The sequence below is a fragment of the Rhinatrema bivittatum genome, chromosome 4, assembly GCF_901001135.1.
Source record: "Rhinatrema bivittatum chromosome 4, aRhiBiv1.1, whole genome shotgun sequence".
Taxonomy (NCBI): Eukaryota; Metazoa; Chordata; class Amphibia; order Gymnophiona; family Rhinatrematidae; genus Rhinatrema; species Rhinatrema bivittatum.
The window spans coordinates 287422328-287449067 of record NC_042618.1 but is presented as its reverse complement, the minus strand read 5'-3'; the positions used below and the strand labels follow the sequence as shown (position 1 = coordinate 287449067).

At 45.3% G+C, this 26740-nt stretch overlaps 1 protein-coding gene across 1 annotated transcript in view; it reads left to right on the top strand.

Annotated features, from left to right (window-relative positions):
* The window catches only part of ITPR2 (inositol 1,4,5-trisphosphate receptor type 2), a 1380003-nt gene that overhangs the window by 242522 nt on the left and 1110741 nt on the right, over positions 1 to 26740 (top strand). Inside the window, 1 exon segment of the mRNA XM_029597493.1 lies at positions 22495 to 22641. Within this exon segment, the coding sequence (XP_029453353.1) occupies positions 22495 to 22641 (147 nt within the window).

Below are 26740 nucleotides of genomic sequence, written 5' to 3'. Positions count from 1 at the left end.
ACTCAAAAAGCAAATGCCCTAGTTAAATGTCCTTAACTTTGTCTCCCACCTGGATCCCAGGCAATATCCATCTTCTAATATGTTTTGCTAATGACTATATTGCCATGGAAAAAAAACGGGATTTCCTAGCTTGTAGCAGATGGACTCAGGACCAATGGATATAGTGTACTCCTAATAGCAGTTGGAGACGGATCAGATTTCAATCTGACGTCCGCCCCTAGTACATATACCCCTGCAGGAAGTGCAGCTCTTCAGTATTTTCATTCTCAATGGCAGTTAGGGACTATCTGCTCGCTCTCGCAGCGTTAGAACCAATTCAAGAAGAAAATCCAAATTTGAAGACGAAATCTACCTCTGAAGACTAGCCCCTTTCTCCTGCGGTGATACCCTTGGGTCCCTCCCCCAGTTGAGATTTCCCGAGGTGATTTCCGTGGTCCCTCGGAGGTGAGCCTCTGTCCAGCAGCCGAATCGCGGCGAGGACCTAGCCCCCCGAAACCCGGGCATGGCTGAGAGGCAGTGGGTCCCCCCTCGAGCGCAGCGGTGAAGGTATTTGACCTCTCGCCCCACAGCCTGAGACCGCCTGGATCAAAACCGGGAAGCGCCGAAGACAAGGTAAGGTAGAAATCTTCAGCGCTGACTCCGAGGTTTGAGGAGTTGCACAGGTCGCCGGCCGGGACCAGTGCCGCCGGGTTGATCTGCCCTAGCAGGGCCAGGCCCCGGTTAGATCCAAGGGTCTACCCACGTGGAGACCCTCCGAGGTAGTCAACATATTGCCCGCGTGGTTGCCGTCACCATCTTGGCTCTATTCGCCGCTCCGCTCATAGTCTCAGGCCGGGCACACAAGTTTACTTAGGCGCAGAAATTACATGTGCACATAAAGTTACGCGCACATATTCCTTGTGCGCATAAGTTACACGCACAAGGGCCGCGTGCACAAGATACACGCGCGCCTACTGGGCCAAGCGCATAATACGACTTGGGCGCACAACTGCACGCACAACCCACACGCACATCTAGACGCACCGGAGCGCATAAGGGTTTACTCGCCAACAACCATGGCACCACCAGAAACAGAGGTAAAGGCTCAAGGTCTCTGCCCAGCATGCCATATCAGAGCTGCACAAAGCGAGGAGGCCAAAGCCCTGTGCGCTCAGTGTGAGAGGCCCTGGGAGATCCAGCCCAGGGCCACTCCCACTCAGGGCCAAGTAATAGCTCCTCAGTGGGTACCCCGGACCTTGCAATTCCCAGCGGGACACCCCCACAAATGGGGACCCCCAGGGACCCAATGCCCCTCAGCTTGGATCCAGCGTCTATCTCATGGGTGGAGTTCTTCAAAGGGCTACACACCTTTTGTTCACATGCAAACAGAACCCCTGGCTGACCAGCAACATCCTCCACCAGAGGACCTTTATGCCCCAGGCCACTCGAGGCCTAGACAAAGGTTTCCACCGCCCAGGAGCCCCACCTATGGGGACATGGACAACTCTGAAGAGGAGGCAGAGCCCCTAGAAGAGGGGGAATGCCCCCTGGGGACAGAGCCTCACCGAACTATGAGACGCTTTTTCACCAAGGACGAGCTCCCTGACCTGGTAACCCACAGCCTGAGGGAGCTTGCTATTCCGGGCCCAGATGCTTCGGGGGGGGCCCAAGCCGAATCCCCTACTGGAGGGCCTCCACCAGATCTCCCGCCATTTCCAACTGTTACAAGCCATCCAGCAGCTAATTGACCTGGAATGGAGCACTCCAGATTCCACATTCAAAGGGGGACGAGCTATGGCAGCCATGTATCCCCTGGATCCGGCGGCCAAAGATCTTCTCACATGGCGAAGAGTTGATGCCATGGTCTGCGTGGTCTCGAAGCGCACCACTATCTCAGTGGAGGGAGGAGCAGCGCTCAAAGATGCACGTGACCGGCGTCTGGAATCCATCCTTAAACAATCTTTTGACGTAGCCGCTATGTCCCTATAAATAGCGGCCTGCTGCACCGTAGTGACACATGCCTGCTTATCTCAGACCAAGAGCAACACCCCTGGAGAGGTCATGGAACCAGCAATGTCATTCCTTGCGGGTGCTGCTTCTGATCTGGTGCACACGGTGGCCAGCGGAGTGTTCTCTGCGGTGGCTGCCAGGAGGCAACTCTGGCTCTGAAACTGGTCGGCCGACGCATCTTCCAAAACTCGCCTCTCAAGGATGCCCTTCAAAGGATACCTGCTGTTCGGCAGCGAGCTAGAGAAACTGGCCAACAAATGGGGCGAGTCCCCATTGCCGCGCCTACCGGAGGACAGGAAGAAGAGGAACCAGTGACCCTTCCCCCAGCCCGCCAGGGGCAGAAGTTCATAGCGCTTCAATCCATATAGAAACATCTATCAAGCGCCCCGCCTTACGAGCAGGAACCAGTTTTTTCGGACTAAGCACAACAAGAGGGGAACCAGCTCAGGTACAGGCCCCAGCCGTACCCCACAATGAGATTCAGCCGACCCATCCAAGGGAAGAAGTCATAGGGGGCAGACTAGCCCTATTCTACCACAGATGGGTCGAGATAACTTCGGACAAATGGGTCCTAGCCATCATTCGAGAGAGGTACTATCTGGACTTTCTACGAATCCCTCCAGACAGGTTCGTGGAGTCCCCCTGCCATAACCTCGCCAAGAGGGTAGTAGTGGAAGCTACACTAACCAGACTACTGGCCTTCGAGGCCATAATCCCAGTATCTCCACAAGAAATAAATACTGGGCATTATTCCATTTATTTTATCATCCCCAAGAAAGAGGGGACGTTCAGGCCCATCCTGGACCTCAAGTCTGTCAACCGCCACCTGAGGATTCCCCGCTTCCGCATGGAAACCCTATGCTCCGTAATAAGGGCAATACAACTGGGAGAGTTTCTCACATCCCTGGATCTTTTGGAGGCCTACCTACACATTACAATTCATCAGGAACACCAGCGCTATCTACGCTTCAAAATCCTGGACCGTCACTACCAATTTCGGGCCCTACCCTTCGGGTTAGCCACAGCACCTCGGATGTTCACCAAGATCATAGTGGTGGTGGCGGCAACATTGAGGAAGGAAGGAATCCTCATACATCCTTACCTAGATGATTGGCTGATCAGGACGAAATCCCCAGAGGAAAGCCACCAAGCAACCAACAGAGTCAAAACTCTACTGGAGAGCCTAGTATGGGTGGTCAACACAAACAAAAGTTGTCTGCAGCCCTCACAGTCTCTAGAGTACCTAGGAGTCCGATTCGACACAAAAGAAGACAAGGTCAGCCTGACTCCCATAAGGAGATCAAAACTGTGGAACCGGTTACAAAGCCTGTTGAGCGAACCTTGCCCCACAGCATGGGATTACTTACAAGTCCTCGGTCTGATGGCATCCACACTGGAAGTAGTACCATGGGCGCAAGCTCACATGAGACCCCTGCAGCGCTCACTTCTATCACGATGGAATCCGCTGTCTCAGAACTACGCCATACGTCTATCACTCCCAGGCAGGGTTCAAACCCAGCTACGGTGGTGGCTACTGGCCAGCCACCTGAGCCAGGGAACAAGACTATCCTCCCCAACCTGGACCCTGCTCACCACAGACGCCAGCCTATGAGGATGGGGAGCTCACTACAAGGAATTAACTGCCCAAGGGCAGTGGAACGCAGAAGAGTTGGGATGGAACATCAACCGCCTAGAAGCCCGGGCAGTCAGACTAGCCTGCCTACGCTTTGCCCACAGACTCCAAGACAAAGCGGTCAGAGTAATATCAGACAACGCCACAACAGTGGCCTACATCAACCGGCAGGGGGGAACCAGAAGCCAACAGGTGTCTCTGGAAATAGAACCCCTAATGACATGGGCGGAAGTAAACCTCCAAAAGATCTCGGCCGTCCACATCGCCAGGAAAGACAACATCACGGCGGACTACCTCAGCAGGGAAAGTCTAGACCCAGGAGAATGGAAGCTGTTGTCGGCAGCGTTCCAAATGATAGTGAACCGGTAGGGGACACCAGACATGGACCTTCTGGCAAACCGGACCAACGCCCAAGTACCCAGGTACTTCAGCCACAGGCAGGAACCTCAGTCCCAGGGGATCGATGCCCTGGTACAGCCCTGGCCACAGGGGACCCTATTATATGCTTTCCCACCGTGGCCCCTGCTAGGCGCAATCATTCACAAGATACAGCCTCACAGGGGACTAGTTCTTCTGGTGGCCCTGGACTGGCCAAGAAGACCGTGGTATGCCGACATGAGAAGACTACTGGCAGGGAACCCCCTACCACTGCCTCCACACGGAGACCTGCTCCAACAAGGACCTCCATGAGGATCCAGCTCAATTCTCTTTGAGAGGGCTCTCTTTGAGAGGGCTCGCCTGAGAGAGAGCGGATACTCGGGGGCTGTAATTGACACCCTGCTCCAAGCACGCAAGTTCTCCACATCTCTAACGGAGATAAGGATTTGGAGAGTTTTTGAAGCCTGGTGCGAAGACCATGACATCAAGCCACGCTCAACTAAAGTTCCCGTGATCCTGGAATTCTTACAGAATGGGCTACAGAAGGGATTGTCCCTCAACTCTATCAAGGTACAGGTGGCCGCATTGTCATGCTACGGCCCCAAGAGCGGGGGCGACAGCATAGCTTCTCACCCAGACGTGTCACGTTTCCTGAAAGGAGTCAAACACATCCTCCCACCACAAACGTGGCCGGTACCTCTGTGGAATCTCAACCTGGTCCTGGATTTCCTAGCAGGAACCTCCTTCAGACCCCTCCGAGGTCTGTCCCTCAGTCTGTTAACTTTAAAGACAGCCTTTCTGCTGGCAGTTTGCTCAGCCCGCCGCATTTCAGAACTACAAGCACTGTCCTGCCGTGAGCTGTTCCTCAGACTCACCCCGGGATCCTTCCAGCTACGCACGGTCCCTTCATTTCTTCCCAAGGTGGTATCACACTTCCATCTTAATCAAACCATCTCACTACCATCGCCGGATGACTTGAAGAATTCGGAAGAAGGTCGTAGTCTACGCCACCTCAATATAGGCAGACTCCTGTCCAGATACCTGGAAATGTCGGAACACATACGAAAAATGGACCACCTTTTCGTCCTTCACAGCGGGAAGAGACAAGGGGAAGCGGCCTCGCGGGCAACCATAGCCCGCTGGATCAAGGAAGTCATCAAGGCAGCCTACATAGAAGCAGGCAAGTCTCCACCTCGACAGGTAAAGGCCCATTCTCCCAGAACCCAGCGAGTATCCTGGGCAGAAACCAGAATGCTGTCACCTGCTGAGATCTGCAGGGCGGCGATATGGTCTTCCATCCACACCTTCTCCAGATTCTACTGTCTGGATGTTCAGGCTCGGGAGGACACGGCATTTGCAAAGGCAGTACTAAGAGGGTCACAGGCAGCCTCCCACCTGGTTCGGGAGTAGCTTTTATACATACCATTGGTCCTGAGTCCATCTGCTACACGCTAGGAAATGGAGAAATTACTTACCTGATAATTTCGTTTTCCTTAGTGTAGACAGATGGACTCAGCATCCCACCCTTGGCTGCCGTTACGCATGGAATTTCAAATGATTCAAGGGTAAGCCATGTTTTCATTCACCTAGGGCACCCACCCTACCAGGTGTCGACTATTTCCGGTTGAGTACACTGGCGGTCTCCAGCTATAGTCGTTCCAACCAGTTCAATTTAATCAAGTTAATCAAGTTATAACGTTTAACCAAGATATGAAGTTATTCAAGTTAATCAAATTACTCAGTCATACATATATCCACAATGCTTTTCGAGGAGAATACTGAAGAGCAACACTTCCTGCAGGGGTATATGTACTAGGGGCTGACGTCAGATTGAAATCTGATCCATCTCCAACTGTTATCAGGAGTACACTATACCCATTGGTCCTGAGTCCATCTGTCTACACTAAGGAAAACGAAATTATCAAGTAAGTAATTTCTCCAACAAATGTATCCTTAACTGATAATCTGTAATTGTCAGGGCAAAACCTTGACAAGGACTCTAAATGAGATCAGCCATGAGGTTCAGCATAGGAGACGACCTGCAGACCAGTGGAGCTTCTGAAGCAGAGGGGAGGCAGCAGAGAAGACTACTTCGGATAGTTCCCAATACCACACCCTGACTTGCCCTCTTGCTATTGGACTCTGCATGCAGAGTCATGATTGTCCAGATTCTTTACTTCAGTCCTTTGTTTCTAATCTTTCACTGCAGTCCTTTAGTCCTAATCTTTCAGTTCCTTACTGTAGTTCCATCAGTTCTAGTCTTTTAATAGTTCTGTTTCTGCTTGTGATCCATTTTCTGACTAGCTCCTGGCCTGCAATTCCAGCTTTGCTTCTAGCACCTGTTCCAGCTTGCCTGCTGCTTCCAGTTCCTGGCCTGTAGCTAAGCTCCAGATCCAGTCTGCTCCAACTCTTGTTACCTGCAAGTTTCAAGTTCAGGGCCTTTGTCTACTCAAATGAAGCTAGAGACTCCTGAGTGTTTTTAAGCTTGTGCCTGGCCCAGCCTGAATGCCCTCGCCTGGGGCTCAGCCCTGTCCAAGCCCCATAAAGTGGGGATAATCTGACAATTTCATGCTTATGTTTTAACCATTAACTCCTCTAATGGATGTTGGGTTTGTATACAGTTTAATACCCATCCACCGCATTTCCCGAAAATTAAATTTTCTATTAATCTATCTGAAAGGGCTATTCTGCCCAATCAAAGGATACCTTTCAGTTTACCATCATTGCTGTGTGATGGGGTTCCTTCCTGACCACTGTAACCCTTTCTTTCTCTGATACTGGAGGTAGCTGATGTGGCCCATGAACATCATACAACCAGGAATTTGGTGCATAAATAAAGTTATGTTTAATTTATTTGTAATCACATAGACAAAAGGGAAAACCAATTACTAACTTACAAATGGTTGCTCACTTGGTATTTTTGAAAATTTTAAATTTTTAAATTTTTGTATATTTTTTATATATTTATCTGAGACAATTTAATAGCTGAAAAAATTTGTGAGGAAAAATGAACTGCATCGGCAAGCCAGTCAGCGTCTCTCCTAAAACCTGGAGAGCACTCGGTCTTCTCAATCACTTACAGTCACTATAAATATACAGTCATTCTGACAACATATAAATCAAAAAGATTTAAAGAACTCATTACACGCCTTCAGAGGCGATTAAATCTTCAAATGTGATGCAGACACCTTTCATGCGAGTTAGACGGTATGTGAGTGCCGTATAGGTGTCTGCATCACATTTGAAGATTTAATCGCCTCTGAAGGCGTGTAATGAGTTCTTTGAATCTTCTTGATTTATATGTTGTCAGATTGACTGTATATTTATAGTGACTGCAAGTGATTGAGAAGACCGAGCACTCTCCAGGTTTTAGGAGAGACGCTGACTGGCTTGCCGATGCAGTTCACTTTTCCTCAAAAGTTTTTTTCAACTATTAAGTTGTCTCAGATAAATATATAAAAAATATACAAAAATTTAAAAATTTAAAGTTTAAAATGTTCAAAAATACCAAGTGAGCAACCATTTGTAAGTTAGTAATTGGTTTTCCCTTTGTCTATGTGATTTCCTTTGGTGGGATAACTTCACTCTTTTGTTTTCCTAATTTATTTGTAAGAAATCTCCATACTTTTGTTTGACTTATATGGAGGGAAATGACCCTTCAAAAGGTATGAAAACAAAGATGTAGAGCCACATGAAGCTTAACAATAGAGTGACAGGCTTTCTTATGCCAAAGACAGGAAATTTTTTAGTCCTAAACTCAGGGGACATCTGGAACAGATTTAACACTGACAGTATTTAAACCTGCCACTGTGGCAAGAGTAACCAGAAGTAGTCCTGGACTTAATGCTCACCTTCTGGATTTTCTCTCTTTGAGCTTCAAACACATTTCTTTTCCACCCTCAAAAGAATTGTATCTACTCTCAGTGGAACCTGTACTTCAGACTTATAGCAGGAGTACAGCATGCTCTATGCCTGGTACCTTCTTCCTTTTTCTTCCCTTTTCCCTCTGGTCCTTTCCGGCTCTCTGGAGTACTCTCAATCTCCATCTGGCTCTGTGGAATTCCTGTCATTCCTGGGAACTGCTTATTTGATCTCTCTTCTTCCAGGGATCCTGATACTGGCCTAACTTTCAGTGTAGGCCAGTATCAGAAAGCCTGGAACTGGCTGACTGTACCACAGCTTCTTTATTTTTTATTTCATAGCTTTTATATTGTGTCCTTCTCTGAGAAAATAGTTACATTTTACCTTTAACGGATGTTCTTTGTAACACAACAGGACAAATCAGCCCATTGGTCTCAGATCTTTGCGCTCCTCCTCTCCCTGGATCTCAGGTTTCCTATCCGAGCAGGAATCGCTTTATCAAGGGTTATATTCTTCTCTCTTAATTGTTCTTAGGTTTTTCAGTTGGTTCTTTGTTTCCATTCTTTTTTGGCGCCTCCACGGTGCACTGGTGTTGGTGAACTGAGGAGCATCGATTGCCCTTCGGTCATTGAGTTTTAAATGTGTACATTTTTATTTATAAGTAGGCAAGACATACACACAAGTGGTTTAGATGTTGTACAAAAGACACTTGTCTTTACTTTATATCTAAATAATTACAGCTTGGTATGCTCAATATCAGTGCAAAGATTAGACAGTTGCAATATTCATTTATTCTCTGTAAATCGAGTCTTTTGATTTTGCTGCATTGTTTTTATGTCCAGTTCACCTAAAGAATAAGTCTATTAGCAGCTTCAAGAGAGATCCTCTGTGCAACAGTCATGTCTGTTATGAATCCCATGATAGATGTGTGCTGTACCTGGGAGCTAGTCACAATGTCTGGGGGTAGGGGGTGTCCTCTTTGCATGGCCATGACTCCTAGGAGTGAGCAGATCTTGGCTTGCATTTATGGAAAAGCATGTGAGGAACCATAAACTGGCCCAATGGACTCTGCATTGAAGGCATTGATATCGATGGACCCAGGAGCTGCATCTGATGCTAGGTAGGGCATTGACATCAAGAGGGCATCGGACCCCCCTCAGCATCAAGCTCTGGGAAGGACCAGGGAGATAGACTGTCTTCCCACCTGAAGCAAAGGGCTCAGCCATCTAGAAGTTCCAGTGTCGAATGAAGGCCAAAAAGCACAGTTTCCATCAATGCATGATGCCAGGAACAAAGACATTATTGTTTTGGCCATGAAGTCCTTGAAGCTTTCCTACAGAGAGACCAGCTCATCCTTGATTCATTCCTAGGCATCTCAAACAGTCTTCAAAGGTCTAGGTGTCTGCCATCAATTCATCTCAGGTCTCCCAGGAAGACGTGGCTACACCTTCTACCTCAGCCTGTGTGGCATCAGCAATCTTTGAGGAGTTGTTGAACAGGAAGATCCAATAAGCCTTGAACAAGGTGATGCGGAGTATCGATGCACCAGTATCAAGGATATCTGTGTTGAATGAGACTGAAGATGCTGGTCCCCTGCAGCTGCCTGGCAACTCATTATTGATGTTGGTTCCCAGTGGGGAATCAATATCCTTGTCAAAGATATTAATTTCAAAGGCAACAGCCTCAGCAGCAGCAACAACAATCCAGATCTTGCCCAAGTGATAGAGTATAACCAAGGGTTACTCAGCAGTCCTTTCAAAATCCTGCTCTCCAATGGGGAGAAGACTTTAACAAAATTATTCTCAAGGGTCATTGCCTAAATTTTCAAGCTTTACCCTCTCACAAGTGCTGCAAAGTAGAATATAAGTACACTAAATAATGCAGCTCAACAACATCAAGTCGCTATAGATCAACTCTATATTCTATCACAAATGATATCTGCCCTTTTTTGAGTGCATCTAATCAAGCCACTTCTGACATAAAAAATGAGAGAGCATTTATTCAAGATATTTCCTAATCCCAAAGAGATTAGAGGGACTACATTCAAACCTAGATCTAAGAGAGTTAAACACATTCCTCAAGAGAAAGTTCAAGATGAACTTCCTTAGCACCATAATTCCACATCTAGAGGTCAGACACGGGCTTACTACTCTGGATTTCAATGATGCTCACACACATTCTTATCCATTCTTATCCTGACCACAGGCAGTACCTACAGTTTTCTGTATGAGAAATTCCTTACCAATATTGAGTACTCTCCAGTTTGGCCTGTTAGTAGCTCTGAGAATCTTCACCAAATGCCTAGCAATAGTTGCTGCCCATGTCAGAAAAAGCAAAGTCTTAGTTTTTCCCATATTTAGACAGTTTGTTACTATTGAGTAGATTCTCAGAATAGGTAAAATGGACAACTTCATATACAATCTATGCACGTTTTTCTTTTTGTTTCATACTGAACTAAGAAAAATCTATATACTGAACTATGAAAAATGTATACCACACAGGATACATCTTTGCAAAACCTTCTCCAAAATCTTAAATTGGTGAGTTCAACTGTCCAGTCTGCTGTCTGGCCAATATTTTCACCAATTCTAGATTCAACAAGTACTGATGACAGATGCCTCCGACCAAGGTTTAGTCTGCTGTCAGGGAACTTGGACCATTCAAAAGAAAATTCTTCATATTAACCTTCCAGAAATAAGAGCAATTTTCATGGCTGTCATTTGAAACATTGGTTAAAGGGAACTGTGGTGCAAATTCAAACAGACAATATATTAGCAATGTATAATAAATAATCTAGAGAAAGGAACAATGAATGAGATGACCAAATTTGCAGATGATACAAAATTGTTTTGATTCATAAGGAAAAATAATCTCAATACAGGTACTCTATGCTAGATTCCATGTTAGGAGTCAACATCCTTGGAATCCTTGTGGACAATATCTTGAATTTTTCTACTCAGTGTGCAGTAAGTATTCAAAAAGGCAAATAGAATGTTAGGAATTAGTTATAAAGGAATAGAGGACAAATCTGAGAATATGATAATGCCTTTATATAGATCTATGGTGTGACCACACCTTGAGAATTGTGTGCAGTTCTGGTCACCCTATCTGAAAAAGAGCATAGTGGACAAAGAAAAGGTACCGAGAAGGGTGACAAAAATGGTAAAGAGGATGGAAAAGCTCCCTTATGGAGAAAGGCTAAACAGATTAGTGTTCTTTAACTTGGAAAACAGATTGAGAGGGGATATGATTGAAATTTATATAATCATGAGTGGTTGGGGAAATGAGTTAATAAGGAATGGTTATGTAGCCTTTTAAACAACACCAAGAACTAACTCTGCGGGGGAAGCAAGATGGCTGCATGAGCTGAGTCACTGAAAACTGCCTTCCGTACCTCTTGTTGCTTCATTTGATTTCTTTTACCATATGGCACCTAAACGTAAAGGCAAGGTCAGGATGTAACCCCCTGAATCCAAGTACCTTGAGCGGCAGCATCTGATTACTTCTTTTGCCTCTCCCACTCTCGTTGGTTCGGGTGGCTTGGTCCCCATTGGGCGTCCTGGCGGAGGAGTGCCGGTCTCCCTAGGGGGAGAGGTTTCTCTCAGCCCCCACACTCAAGACTCCCCACCGGTGCAACGTCACGACTTCACCCCATCAATTTCAGCGACACCAAATGATGACATGTTTGTCGCGCGGGAGGGGTTTGGTGAATTGTCGGCATCTGCAGCTTCAACTCCGGAGGACAGTGCAGTATCTCTCCTGATGCTTGCTTCTTCTCAGTAAGTGCCTATCCAGGATTTAGGAAAAGGCACAATTTCCTCTGCTCCTGAGTTGAGCTTTTCTGCTTTATTGGCTATGGGTTTTTTTTTTTTTCCTAAACCCCCCATAAAACTGCCTGAGGTAACATTGGATTCTACATGGGAATTATGGGAATTGGTTTCACGTTTTGGCCAAGACTTATTTTTGGTTTCTCAAAAGCTTGATTCTGTTTCTGCTAAACTAGACCCTTTGGTATCTTTACATGATTTGAAAATATTTGAGCATGATACTAAGATTATTTCTCTTCAATAAAAAATGGATACTGTTGTTGCAACTCAGGCAAATTTAATTCAGGAATGAGGACTGCTTTCTAGAAGGGTATAATATCTTGAAAATTCATCTAGATGTTTAAATTTACTTTTTCTTAATTTTCCAAGAATCATGGGCGAATTCTCTATTATGACTTTGAAGAGAGATTTTTGGGACATTTTGCAATTTCCTACTGAAAAGTACCATCTATAAATAAGGCTGTTAGGAATCTGAGGTATCAGATGGTGTGTGAACCCTGGGCCGAAGTGAGAGGTGTTTCCGGCCACGGGGAGGAGCCCTGTGAGCCCCACTGTTGGGAGGCTAGGTCTCAGCTAAGGGAGGCACAGAATGAATAGAGTCTCTATTAAAGACAGAGAAGCACTACCCATGGAGCAGGGGGTACAGAGAGAAATGGTCAGACAGGCCCTGAGACAGAGTCAATGGAATAGGTAGTACCTTGATGGAATACCTCTGTAGCGCTGGTAGTAGTCCGTGAAGCGGGTACAGTGGAGAGGTCTCTTGTAGAGATGGTAGTGGCCCGTGAAGCGGGGTACACCGAAGAGGCCTTGACAGAGATAGTGGCCCGCAGGGCGCGGTACACCAATGATGTCCTTGGTAGAGATGGTAAAGCCCGCAGAGTAGGATATGCAGATGAAGTCCTCAGGAGAGGTGATAGTGGCCTGCAGAGCGAGGAGCACGGTCGAGGACCAAGGTGGAAGTGGTAATGGCCCGCAGAGCCACCAGTGAGGGTCCTCAGTCGGTCTAGTAGTGGTCCGCAAGCACCGGTGAGGTCCTCGATAGCATAGTAGAGCAGGCACTTCTGGCAGAACCTTCCGTAATGATGGTAATGACCCGCAATGTAGGGTACACCCGATAGGCACTTGGTAGGTAGGTAGGAAGTGATCCGCGGGGCGGATTACTCACAAAAGAGCAAGTGGTTCCAGGAAGCCCTGGGGAACGGAGCAGATGGAGTATCAGGCCCTCCGAGGAGCGGATAGCCAGGAAGAAAGAGAGGCCCCCGAGGAACAGGTACCTGAGTAGTCCACGTCGGAACTGGAATCTGGAACTCAGGGTCCTCAGGAAGCGAGGCGGAAATAGCAAGGATGAGACTCTTTGCCAAATTGTCTTCAGAGAGGGCCAACAGGTTTAAATATCCTCAGATCCTGACATCATCGGGAGGGGACACCCCCGAGGTTCCCGCCATGACGTGGATAAGACTGGCCTGTGTGCGCACACCTTAGAGGGACCTGATGGCAAGATGGCGGTCGGCGGCGTCCGTGCCGACCCAGGAGGCCTGGAAGTGGTAGGCAGGTCGTAGGTAGCTAGCGGAGGCTGCCAATCTACCCCATGGAGTCAGGGAAGTGAAGAAAGAGGTGAGCAGAATGGTCGCAGCCGTCTGTGACCGACAGGGGTAACAAAGATGATTTTTTTTGCCTGTTTCTTCTTGTTCTTGTCCATCTTCTTTCAGTGTTTCCCAGTTTCTTGAAACTTCCGGATATGAAATAATTGAGTTTTCCACTTTACTTGTTTCCTTTGTTTTTGATAATGAGTTAAGTAAAGTTATGTCCTTATATTTCCACTATTTTCACTCTGAATTTCATGGTCAGAAAATTCATATATTTCCAGATTTGTCACGATTGACCCAGGAGCGTAGAAGAGCTTTTTTAGCATTAAGGAAGAGGTGTTAGCATTAGGGGCTTCCTTTATGTTACGCTATCCTTGCAAATGCAATATTAAATATCGTTCCAATAATTATATTTTTTTTCTCCTGAGCAGCTCAGATTATTCATTGATGCTAGGAAGAATTTAATTTCCTCTCCAGTTCCCAATGTAGACCAATAGTTTTGATTTGTTTAGTATTCGGGAGTGTATTCATGCTATGGCCCTTTATTTTTTCTTTTTCTTATTTAGCTAATGCTCCTCTTATGTTTTTTCTTCCCCCGTATCTTGTTGCTTTATTTGGATGACTTTGTATGAAAGTGATGTTACTATGTTATATTTTCACCTATACATTATCTTTTTTCTTTTTTTTGATCTTAGCCATCATAATTGTGTTCACAAAGTATGATCATATGTTTTGTTAGGTATATATGATTAATAAATAAAAAATATATAAAAAAAACATCACAAAGACTAGTAGAGAATCCATGAAACTAGCAACTAGCTGATTCAAAACAAATCGTAGAAAGTACTTTTTCAGCTCAGTGCAGAATCAAGCTATGGAATCTGTTGTCAGAGGATTGGACAAGTTACTGAAGGAAAAGTCCATAAATAGTTATTAGCCAAGTAGACTTGGGAAAGCTAGCACTTATCCCTGGGAGCTAGATACAAGAAACATATTAACTATTGGGGATCTGCGAGTACTCATTTATTTTATTTATTTATAATTGCTTTTAGCCTGTGCCTATCAAAGTTTGGGGTGGGTAACAAAATAACCTACATAACAAGAATTGTCTTAACAAGACTAATACAATCAAATCACATTACATTCAAGATGTAAATGACTCGGAAACACTGTCGGAAACAGAATGCTGGACTTGAAGGACCTTGGTCTGATCCAGCATGGCATTTCTAACATTCTTATATATTACATATAAAAGGGGAGCAAATTCCTGAAAACTGTGTCAGGAAGCTTGCAAAATCTGGAATTTGGTGATTCCAAGACAGACACATGCATCTAGATGCTATCCGTCTTCCAGGTAAAGATAATATTATAGCAGATTTCCTGAGTATCAGACTTCAACTGCACATGTGGTCTCTTCATCCCAATGCAGTTCAATTTATATTTCAGTTACAGGGAATGCCAAAGAAAAGATTTCTTTGCAGTGCTATTCAATCACTGGCTCTCTGTGTTCTGATCTAAAAGACCAACACCATTCACTTTGGTAGCAGATGCTTTCTCAATTTCATGGAACAAAAATTTGATGTATGCATATCCTCCAATACCTCTAATTGCCAAAACATGCTGAGGATAACTTTCAAACAAATGCGCATCATGATATATATGCACATATTTGGCTGCAAGCAGATATATGCAAGTATTTTATAATCTGTGCATATGATACATCTGCACTTTATAAAATATACATATCTCTACTCCTTAACATACATCTGTATGTATGTTTATGCCCAAATACATGCAATACTTGAAACCATGTATATTAATTCATTGAACGCACATACTTTTCCTACCAATTTTAACATAGTAATGACGGCAGAAAAAGACCAAAATGGTCCATCCAGTCTGCCCAGCAAGCTTCCCAAGGAGGTACATGCCACTCTGTGCAGGTTACCCCCACGATTCTGTTAAGGGTAGTAACTGCTGCTCTGTGCAGGTTATCCCCATGATTCTGTTAAGGGTAGTAACTGCCGCTCTGTGCAGGTTACCCCCAAGCTTTTTCATTCATTTCCATCCTCTAGCCTTTAGTGATCCACAGTGTTTATCCCATGCCCCTTTGAAATCCTTCACAGTTTTAATCTTCACCACTTCCTCTGGAAGGGCATTCCAGGCATCCACCACCCTCTCCGTGAAGAAATATTTCCTGACATTGGTTCTGAATCTTCCTCCCTGACGTTTCAAATCGTGACCCCTAGTTTTACTAGATTGTTTCCAATGGAAAAGTTTTGTTGTTGACCATGGATCATTAAAACCTTTCAAGTATCTGAAGGTCTGTGTCATATCACCCCTGCTTCTCCTCTGCTCCAGGGTATACATATTCAGATTCTTTAATCTTTCCTCATAAGTCATTTGATGGAGACCACCCACCATTTTGGTCGCCCTTCAATTTAAAAATATAAGCATGTATATTTTATATGTGAATGTAAAGTAGGACTTACTCGCATAAGTATCAATTTATGCACATATATTGGCCAATTTTAAAACATAAGCATATAAGTGAAATTAACCAGTTTACCAGTTACTCCACCAGTTCACCCAGTCCTTCTCCAGGTCATCGTTAATGTACTGGCCTAGCATGTGTATTGTTAATGAACAGGTATTATACAGATCCTGGGGCAGCCAGTCTGTGGAGGTCTGCTTGGTACCAAGCAACAAGTAGGCTTTCTAGCTTTCTGTTCTTAGGCTGTGGGGCTTCTCTAACCTACTACTCCCTCACTTCTGCTAACACTATGTTAGAACAGCCTGCAAGTAGAAAACATTTTGTTTAGTGTGGAACCTAAAAAGGTTTTTGTCCAGATTGCCTTTTAGGTGGAGTGGAGACTCAAGTAAGGGACCCAATGTTAAGCCTTGTGGAGCTGATTAGTGTATCTTGCGCTTAACACAGGCTTTACATGTCCACTATGTACTCTGGCTCGGGCACCTGTACATTTATGCTCCCTAGAGATAAACTACACCTAGGGCTTTTTGTCATTTTCAAGTAGCCCTCTGACTGAAGACTTATGTCATGATAACATTTGTTGCCAGAGCCAGAGAGAAGGGCCATTGTTTGGTCATAGGTGATATATCTTCACAATGTTAGAGGTCAATGGTTTATGATTGCACTATGACCTTTGCATAGCTAGACAACTGACTGGTCCCCAACGGTGTAAAGACATAGCTACTGCATCTCTAGCCAAACATTTCTATTCCACCTCACTGCATTTGGAGGTGAAAACTAGTTAGCTAAAGCACATCTCACATACATGCCCATGTACCCAACAGTTAGCTAAGAGTATGCTTGTTACGATTCTGTGGATCCAATGATAGGAAGTAACAGTCTTCCCTAGAATGAAGACTGGCTGTGGCTCTGAAGGTGGCTAGCCAAGATAAGGCCTAACCAGACAGAAATCAAGGCAGGCCACACACAAACTAGTCCAGAGTCCAACCAGGGTCAAGGCAGGCAGCGAACAATCCAAGATCCAGAGTCCAAACCAGAGTCAGGGTAGGCAGCGAACAAATCAAGGTCCAGAGGCCCAGGTCGAGGCAAGCAAGAAAAAACTCTGAAAGCAAAACCCACACTAAGCAGTCTGTTGCTAAGGCAGGGACGAGAAGCAGAGCTGTTGTTTAAATTTCTGATGTTCCTGCGCTACGGTGGGACCTTCCGGCACGGATGGCCAGCGTGATGGGGGAAGGAGCCACGATCGAGCAAGCCTCCCGTTGCGTTGCTCCAGGAGACAGCTGCTGCTGGCGGCCATTGCTGTGCCATGGGATCACAGAGGAAAGAGGCGATCCCACTTGATTCTTAACAGTGCCTCCCCTGCAAAGTCCCCCCTTTTGCCTCATCGGCCTAGGCTTGAGAGGGAAGCGTTGATGGAATTCTCGGATAAATTGAGGAGCTTGAATGTTATTGATGGACTCCCAAGAGTTCTCCTCCGGACCATAACCTTTCCAGGAAATTAGATGTTGCAGTCCCTTTTTCCTTTTCCTGACATCCAAGATTTCTTGTACTTCATATTGAGTATCATTCTCAACAATTATAGGTGAGGACTGCTTGGACTTCCTAGTAGGCCAGGACAGAACTGCAGGCTTAAGAAGCGATACATGAAAAATGTCATGGATTCGAAGAGAAGAATCTGAGTTTATACGTGACGTCTCCTATCTGTCTTTCGACTGGAAATGGTCCCACAAACCGAGGAGCAAATTTTAACAATGGCATCCATAGTTGTAGGTTACGAGTACTTAACCATACAAGTTCTCCTGGCTGGTGCCAGCCTGTTTTTTAGCTTGGGCTGTGGCCTCTTCCAAAAGCTGCCGAGAATTCTGCAATAATTCAAGTAGCTCTTGTGTAGCGAGATTGACAGCTGGACATGATGAGGTGGTGGCCATGGGTAAAGGTACTCGAGGTTGCCGACTGAAAACAAAAAAAAAAGGAGGATGTTCCAGTGGCCTGGTTAATGTGATTATTGTGACAAAACAATGCTTGGGGTCCCTCAAGGTTCAACCTTCTCCCCCCTTCTTTTTAATTTGTTTCTTGCTCTGTTAGGAAATCTAATAAGATCATGAGGGTCTACCCTGTTTATGTTTGCGGATGACATTCAAATTGTGGCTCATTTTGGAAATTCATCATTGGATGTTGTAAATAATTTAAATGTTTGCCTCCAAACTATTGCTTGGTGGTTTGCAGAGAACAAATTGGTCCTTAATTCAGGCAAGACAGAATTATTGAAAATTGGATTAGGGGAGCTTTCTATGGGTCTTACTTTAAATGGATCTCAGCTAGCACAAAAAGATCATGTTAAATCTTTAGGGGTGATTCTTGAAGCAGATTTTTCTTTTGATAAACATGTTTCATATGTGACACGTAATGTTTACCCCAAACTAAAAATGTTGAGACAATTGAAACCATACTTGGGGTTTAAAGCAGTTGCTTATGCATTAATCCTATTTTCTCTGGATTATTGCAATGCAATTCTTATGGGCTTACAAAGTAAGTTTATTCGTAAATTACAAGTGATTGAAAATACTTCAGCAAGAATCATCCTGGGTAAATCGTGTAGAAGTGCTGCTGAATTATTGTATGAATTACATTGGTTATCTATTATGGATAGATCTGTGTTTAAGAACTTCGTGTTAGCGTTCAGAGTCTTAAATGGCATGGGTTCTCCTTCTTTAAAGGGAACTCTGGAATGGAATGTCCCAAAAAGAAATTTTTGTTCATCAGGCAGATGATATTTACAACTTCCTACAATGAGAAAATTCAAACATTTACGTTTGGGTCATGGTATGGTTATGAGATGTTGGAGTGGATTCTTGGGTACTGTGGTGATGGCCACTCCCATGGGGAGGAGCCCTGTGAGGAACCGCAGTACTAGGCTATACTCTATACACACAGGGTTTGCCTGTTGACAGCCCTCCTCAGGTGCACTAGCTCTGCCCATATGTGGTAAAGGTGGAAACCATGGCTTCTTTCAAGCTGGTCCAGCTGCTCGTGCATTGAGTGCTGTGTTGGGGCCGGTGTTGGTGCTATGCTTGTCATGACTGGAGTTGAGGTTTGGGCCTCTAGAAGTGGCATGAGGGGGCTGGCGGGCTGCTTCAGCTTACTGCCAGCTGCCTTGTGCTAGCAATGTGGCGTGCTGGAGCGAGGTTGTACTGGCTCAACTGTGTCCCACTGCAGGTTGGGTTCCTCCATGAATGCAGAAATGTTTAAGCTGTCATTCAGTGGACTTGCTAAGCAAAGGGCTTCCAGGATCTGGTTGTGCTGAGGAGACTGCTACTGCTCCTCCTCGCTGAACTGTCTGTGCTCCCGTAAGCAAAGAGGCACTGAAAAGTGCTGCTGTGTGGCTGGTCCCTGGGTCTTCACTGCTGGTCCCTGGGGCTTGACGACTGGGACCGGTAGAATCCTGGTCGAGAACTGTGGAAACATAAAGAAGACATAAGTACCAAAGCTAAGAAGTACACACATGCACCGTTTGTTATGAGATGGGCACTTTGCATCTCAATCATTATGAGCATCTTGTGCCAAAATATGAGTACAACTGTAGCAGCATTGCAATTTACAGGTGAGGTGAACTAACCGGCTCCAGCTCGTGTGGTGTCCAGCCACTCAGCCATGTCCTCGAACGCATCTGGTCCCAGCCGTTGGACGAGCACAATCGGACAAGGAGCTCCCCTGCTGGTCTGCCATATGTATTTGTAGCAGTTGGCGACCTTTGTCTTCAATTGTGCCTTTATGTCCTGGTACCTGTGGGCAACCTGCTCCCCACTGGATTTCATGCTGCTGTGCCGGGAGATAGCCTGGGTGATGGTGTGCTAGATCTGGCCCTTGGATGCCCTTGAGGTCTTGGCCGCACCATTGCCAAAAAGCATGGCATAATGTTCCAGGACCCCTGCAATGCGTATTTCATTGTCCTCCTGGCTGAACTTCAGTGCCCTCAAATGAAAGCGTCCTGATGCCTGGCTGCCAGAATGGGGTGCCACTTCTGCTTCTGGAGAGGTGTCCTCCCTTTCCTCACTCTTGCTCCCACTCCCTTCTCACCTCCCTTCCTTTCCCCCCTCCTGCACCTGCCCTACCAATTCCTCTCCCCTCTCCCTTCTGCCTTCTCTGTCTATCCCTAGCTTGTCATCTTCCTCCCTCCAGACTCGTGTGCCTACCCCCTTCCCCCTCCTGCCTCCTCCTATCCCCCCTCCCTATCTCTACTCCTTTCCCTGTCCCTACTACTACTCCTCCTCCTTCCCCTAGCACTCTTGCCCTTGTGCTCCCTCCTCTTCACCTTCCTCCTCCCCCTCCTTTTCTCATGGCTCTCCTCTCTTCCTCTGCCTCTCAGACTCTGTCTTCTCCACTCCACTCCTCTTCACCACCACCACCACCACTCTCCACTCCTCCATACAAAAAGACAGACAAACATGGCAAACTGACAAAAACTTTCACACACAGATAAAGACAAGACACAAAGGTAAAGGGAAACAGATGAGAACAGAAAAGAACAGGCCAACGAACTCAGAAATTGCTAATCTCCTATGCCAACCAACTAACTAAACCACCAGCTCACCACCTCTCCTCTAATCAACAGCTGCCTGGACACACTCTCAAAAAGGCAACTGCAGGAGCCAGACAAATAACGTGCCATGCATAAATATATAAACAGACAAATAACGTGCCATGCATAAATCAATGTGCACCACGTAAAAATGATGCACGCCGAGCTGACGATACGCTTGACGTGCTGACGTTATGCGCGACGTTCTAATGCAATATATGACACGATAATGTAACGCGCTTCACAAAAATTACCTATGCGATGCGGTACACAGGAAATTAGCTCACCACGCCCATTTTTTATCACGTGCAATATTTCTGCTATATTTATAACATTTTGATGAATCTAGGCCTAAGTTAGCTGGATAACTTTAGGCCAGCATGAAAGTAGTTCTAAAATTAGACAGATATCCATAAGAACATAAGAAATTGCCATGCTGGGTCAGACCAAGGGTCCATCAAGCCCAGCATCCTGTTTCCAACAGAGGCCAAACCAGGCCACAAGAACATGTCAATTACCCAAACACTAAGAAGATCCCATGCTACTGATGCAATTAATAGCAGTGGCTATTCCCTAAGTAAACTTGTTTAATAGCAGTTAATGGACTTCTCCTCCAAGAACTTATCCAAACCTTTTTTGAACCCAGCTACACTAACTGCACTAACCACATCCTCGCAACAAATTCCAGAGCTTTATTGTGCGTTGAGTGAAAAAGCTGACTAACTTTGAAATAGTCGTGCATTCCAGCATGCTGCTGAATATTGGGCCTGTAGAATCTAATGTCAGATAAGGTCTATAAGGCCCATCTAATCTGCTAAATTTATTTCATGGTACAGTGCCATAGTCCCTAGTTGATCTGTCTTTCCTGTCACTTCATGAACAAAAATGCCAAAACCATCTTTTGGGAAGACTTTAGAAGTCATAACAAATCCCATAGTACACTGTTCCAAATACTAGTGGATGCTATGTGTTAATAAATTTGTTGGACCTTAATATAAGGAGAAGTGATGTAAATCTCAAAAGACTCTTAGAAATTAGTCATCTTTTTACCAAATTTATATCAACATTTTTTATGCTACAGTGTTCAAAAACCTAATATGGTGCCAAAGATAAACCCAAAAGTCAACTTAGCTGCGCGAGTTAGTTGTATAAAAAAGCGCCCCAACACGATGCATTTAGAGTCCCATTCTGCTTACAGGGGGTCCTAGTTGTATTTTTGCATTTATCCCACCACCGTATTAAGGTCCTAATCCCACAGTGGTGCCATAACATTTTTTTTTATGATTTTTCCTTTCATTTCATCATCATCAAATACATCTGGGATGGACAACTCTAGTCCTCAAGAGTCATAAACAGCCTGATTTTCAGGATATCTATAATGAATATGTATGAGATACATTTGCATGCACTGTCTCCATTATATGCATAGCTATCTCATGCATATTTATTGTGGATATCCTGAAAACCAGACCTGTTTGTAAAGCTTGAGGATTATAGTTGGCTATCTCTTATATATATCTTAACTACTGAAGATTGTCTCAGGGAAGGAATTTACACTCGCATGTTATAAAATTGGATGTACCAATTTTATAACATGCGAGTGTAGCCACGCACATGTTATAAAATATGATGTCCGCGTGCGCATGTGTGCCGGATTTTAACATCCGCGTACTCATGTGCGGGTGGCCCGTGACTCGTGTGCGCAGGGGGGGATTTTCAAATTATGCGACGCAATGCGATTGCCCTTTTTCCCAGTTCCCAACCCTATCCTTCCTCCCTCATCCCCGTTCCTCCCCGACTCCTAACCTAATGCTATCTAGCCCCAATTTTTTAATTTTTATACTTACCGCTCCTCGGGAGCAGAAGTAAACCCCCTGTGCCGGCTGGCTGCTGGCATGCACTTCCCCAGGACAGTGTCTAATGGTGCTGTCCCAACCCAGACTGTGCCCCTGGCCCACCCCTTTTGAAAGGCCTAGCAATTTGGCACGTGACGGGGGTTACACGCATGGCTGGGCCCTTCTGAAAATACCCGATCACACATGCAAGTCCCGTAATTTACACGTGCGGGGCTTTTAAAATGTATTTGTCTGTGAATACTTGTCCTTTATCAACTGCATAGTTATAATATACCTTACTTTTGATTCTTTTAGGGTGATGTTGTGAGATTATTTCATGCAGAGCAAGAGAAATTTCTGACCTGTGATGATTATGAGAAGAAACAACATATATTTCTTAGAACAACTTTACGGCAATCAGCTACTTCAGCTACAAGTTCCAAAGCCTTATGGGAAATAGAGGTAGTTTTAAAAATGTTTTTTCAAGTATATAATAAAGGATTTCTTGTTGTTCCTTCCGTGGCAAGTGCCAAACTAACTACTGTCCGAGAAAGAGCTGTCTCGTTGGTGGGCCCAAAACTGTGGAACTCTATGCCACCTGAATTGAGGCTACAAAGAGATATGAAACTGTTTAGAAAGGCGCTAAAAACGTGGCTTTTTAATCAAGCATTTGATATAGAACTGAGCAAATGATTTTATCTTTATTTTAATTATTTTTAATTTCATTTTAATCCATTTATTGTAAGTGATTTTATTTATGAACTAATTAATGTTTATTTCAGTTTGATTTTAAGACCAAATTGTATTTTAATTTGTGTAATTTGATTTAAGTATCATGTCTGTTCTTTTTACAATGTAAACCGTTGTGAAGGTTGAAAAACTATACATCGGTATTTAAAACCAAATAAATAAATAAATATTTTGAGTAAAGAAACCAGAATTTAGCAAATGAAAATAATTTTAACCTCTGTTTAGTACATGTAGAATTTATTGGTCAAGACTTTGAAGGAAATCCAGAAGTTCACATTCATAATTTAAAGAAAAATTCCATGATTTGTTACTAGTACTGTGTTATAAATAATTTAGGTCCTGTTACCAAATCCATTTTGCTGTTGCTGGAGACCTAGAGCAGGGTTGGCTAATGTTAGTCCTCAAAAGCCATAAGCAGGTCTGTTTTTCAGGATATCCACAATGAATATATATGATATAGATTTGCATGCAGTAGCTCCATTGTATGCAAATCTATCTCGTGTTTTCCTTATAGAGATACTGAAAACCAGGCCTCTTTGTGGCTCTTCAGGACTGGAGTTGGCCACTCCTGACCTACAGAAATCTTTTTTTCTTTTTTTTTTTTGTTAACAGAGCATTGCTGTATATTATGTAATGCTGCTTCTCTGTTAAGTGTTGTCATATGAGAATTTAGGATATGACAGTAAAACCGACTTTCTTAGCGTCTAGTCAGATGAATCCAGAACAAGTGGGTTGTGCACCTCTACCAGCAGATGGAGATGTAGCAAACTGACGTCACAGTATATATACCCCTGCAGTGACATCAGCCTGCCAGTAATCTCTGTCTCCAGCAGGTGCTGGACGTGCATCTCCCCACTGGGGATTGCTTCATTTTAAAGAAAAGGAGAATTAAGGAAATACATTTGCCCTGCTTTCATGCGGTGATACCAAATGGCTCCCTCCCACAGTTGAGAATTCCTGAGGTGATGTCCATGGTCCCTCAGATGAGTTCCTTGGTCCTGTTAGCTTATTTTTCAGCTGCTGTGACTTAGCTGCTTGAACAGTTGAAAGGCAGCGGGTGCAGGAAGCCGAGCGCAGCGGTGATGGCATATACCCTCTTCCCCCGCAGCCGGAGACCGTCTCTGTATTCAGCCAGATAAGGTTAGTTAAAAAAAAAAAAAAAAAAAAGATTATACAGAGGCTTAGAAGGAAGTGATTTGTTGCAGAGGGCTTCCTCCTCCCCCGGTCTCAGTGCTTGGCACACCATTCCGACATTCATCCCACTGTGTAGGAGGTCAAGGGACGTGGGTAGCTTGGCGAGTTGAGCAGTCTCCTTTGACTAGGCCCTGCTTTGAGGCTTTTCGCTGTGCAGCGCATGGTAGGCTACATCGGCATTTTGCGTGCTTTCTAAGGCTGCCCTCTACAGGAATGTCAGTCTGGTATGTGTGTCTAGCTTTGCATCCAGGTTGTGCGCCCAGTTAAGCGATGCTGTAGTGGCTACACGCTTACCTCTGTGCACAAGTGGTACTGTGTGCTTAAGTTTTTTGTGCACTTAAGTGTGTGCTCATAATAAAAAAAAACAAAACAACAAAAAATCAGGTAGACGCACACCTCCAGCCACCACTTAGTGCTCTGTCGGCCAAAATGGCGCCTGTACCTAAGAGGCCTAAGCATTTTTCTCTTTGTACTGCTTGTCATATTCCGGCGTTTCAGCCAGAAGTGCCCGCTAATTTGTGCCAGCGCTGTTTGGAGGCTTAGGGAGAACTGTCTTTCTCTGATTTCACCAAGCCTGGTTCTTCCCAGCCGGATGTGGGTCTAGTTTAAGACCGCTCAGGTGGGGCGCCCAATATTGGAACTCCTCTAACATGTTCCTGAGCAAGGAAAGGTAGTTCAGTGAGTACTCCTCAGGTACCTCCTGGTCTGGATAACTCTACTTTTTCATGGGTAGAATTTTTCCAGGGGTTGCAATCCTTTCTTCAGGTGTAGGCCTCCACCCTATCCAGTGCTCCTAGAGCAGAAGTGGAGGTAGGAACCTTGCCTGGACCTTCTGTTAAGTGCTGGACTACTCCTAGAGCGGCAGTGGGACCTCTGGATATAGATCCAGATGGCATGGATGACGCCGATCCTGCCTCTCTTGAGGATGGTGAAATTCCCCCTAGATGAGAACCGTATAGAGCTATGTTTTGGTTCTTTCATAGAGATGAACTACCAGCTCTGATTTCCCAGATCTTGAAAACGTTCCTGGGGCAGATTCGGTGTCTGAGCCAAAGAGAAATCCCATTTTGGTTTCCTTGAATAAATCCTCTTGTTTTTTTCCCCGTGATGGAGGCCTTTCAAGAATTGGGGGTTGGGTTTTGGAAGGTCTGTACCCTCTGCATCCAGTGGCAAGAGAGCGCTTAACATTTTCTGAAGGTAGATGTACTTGTGAGTGCAGTCTCCAAGCGCATCACTATTCCCGTGGAAGGAGGAGCGGCCTTGAAAGATGTTCATGATGAAAAAATTGAGACTATCCATAAACAAGCATTTGAAGTAGCGGCGATGACCTTGCAGATCACTTCTTGTGGTTCCTTGGTGGCTCGCTTTTGTTTGCTTCTCTTCCAGGAGGTTGATGATTCTGGGGTAAACTCCAGGGCAGTCATGGAACCAGCTACTGCTTTCTTGGCAGATGCGGGCTGTGAATTGATCTGCACTTCAGCCAGAGGGGTAGCTTCAGTAGTAGTGGCCAGGTGTCAGTTATGGTTGAGGAATTGGTCAACTGATGTGACCTCCAAGGCTAACCTCACTAAATTGCCCTTTAATGGCTCACTTTTGTTTGGCAGTGAGTTGGAGAAACTGGCCAGTAAGTTGGGCGAATCTCTGGTTCCTCGTTTGCTGGAAGATAAGCAGGTGCAGCGCTCCTTTAATATGAGAGGTTGTGCTAAAGGATCAAAGCATTTTTGACCCTATAGAGGAGCGACGTTTCAGAGATCTCGACCCTTTGGTAGAACTCAGTCCTTTTATCCCTGACAACCCAGAAGAGGTGCAGGTTCAGGTTGTGGAACCTCCTGAGTCTCCCAATGAAGGTTTGCCAACCCATTTCCCCAGGAACAGGAGATAAGGGGACGCCTCTCTCTCTTATCAGAGTTGGGTCGAAATCTCATTGGATCATGGAGTTGATACGAGAAGGATATGTGATGGAGTTTTGCAGTGTTCCTCGGGATGTGTTCATGGAGTCTCCTTGCCACTCCCCACAGAAGAAGCAGGCAGTGAAGTGTACATTGGCAAGGCTCTTCAGTCAGAGGGCTGTGGTCCCAGTGCCCATGTCTCAAGAAAATATTGAGTAATATTCCATTTATTTCTTTGTGCCAAAGAAGGAAGGCTCTTTTCATTCCATTCTGGAACTCATCTGCGAGTGAAGCATTTTTACATGGAAACATTGCACTCCGTGATAATGGCCGTGCAGTCGGAGGAATTTCTGACCTCTCTGGATCTCTCTGAGGCATATCTCCACATTCCCATCTGAATAGAACATCCATGCTTCCTGCGGTTTGCAGTTCTGGGACGGCACTTTCCATTTCGGGTGCCGCCCTTTGGTCTGACCACTGCTCCCAGAACCTTTTCAAAGGTAATGGTAGTAGTTGCAGAAGAGTTGAGAGAGGATGGAATCCTAGTACCCCCGTATTTGGATGACTGGCTGATTCGTGCCAGATTGCTGGAAGAGAGCCGCCTGGTGATTTGCAAGGTGATTTCCCTGTTGCGGGAGCTCAGCTGGGTGGTGAACCTTGCCAAGAGCAGTCTTCAGCCTATTCAGTCGCTCATATACCTGGGGGTTTGGTTTGACACGAAGCAGGGC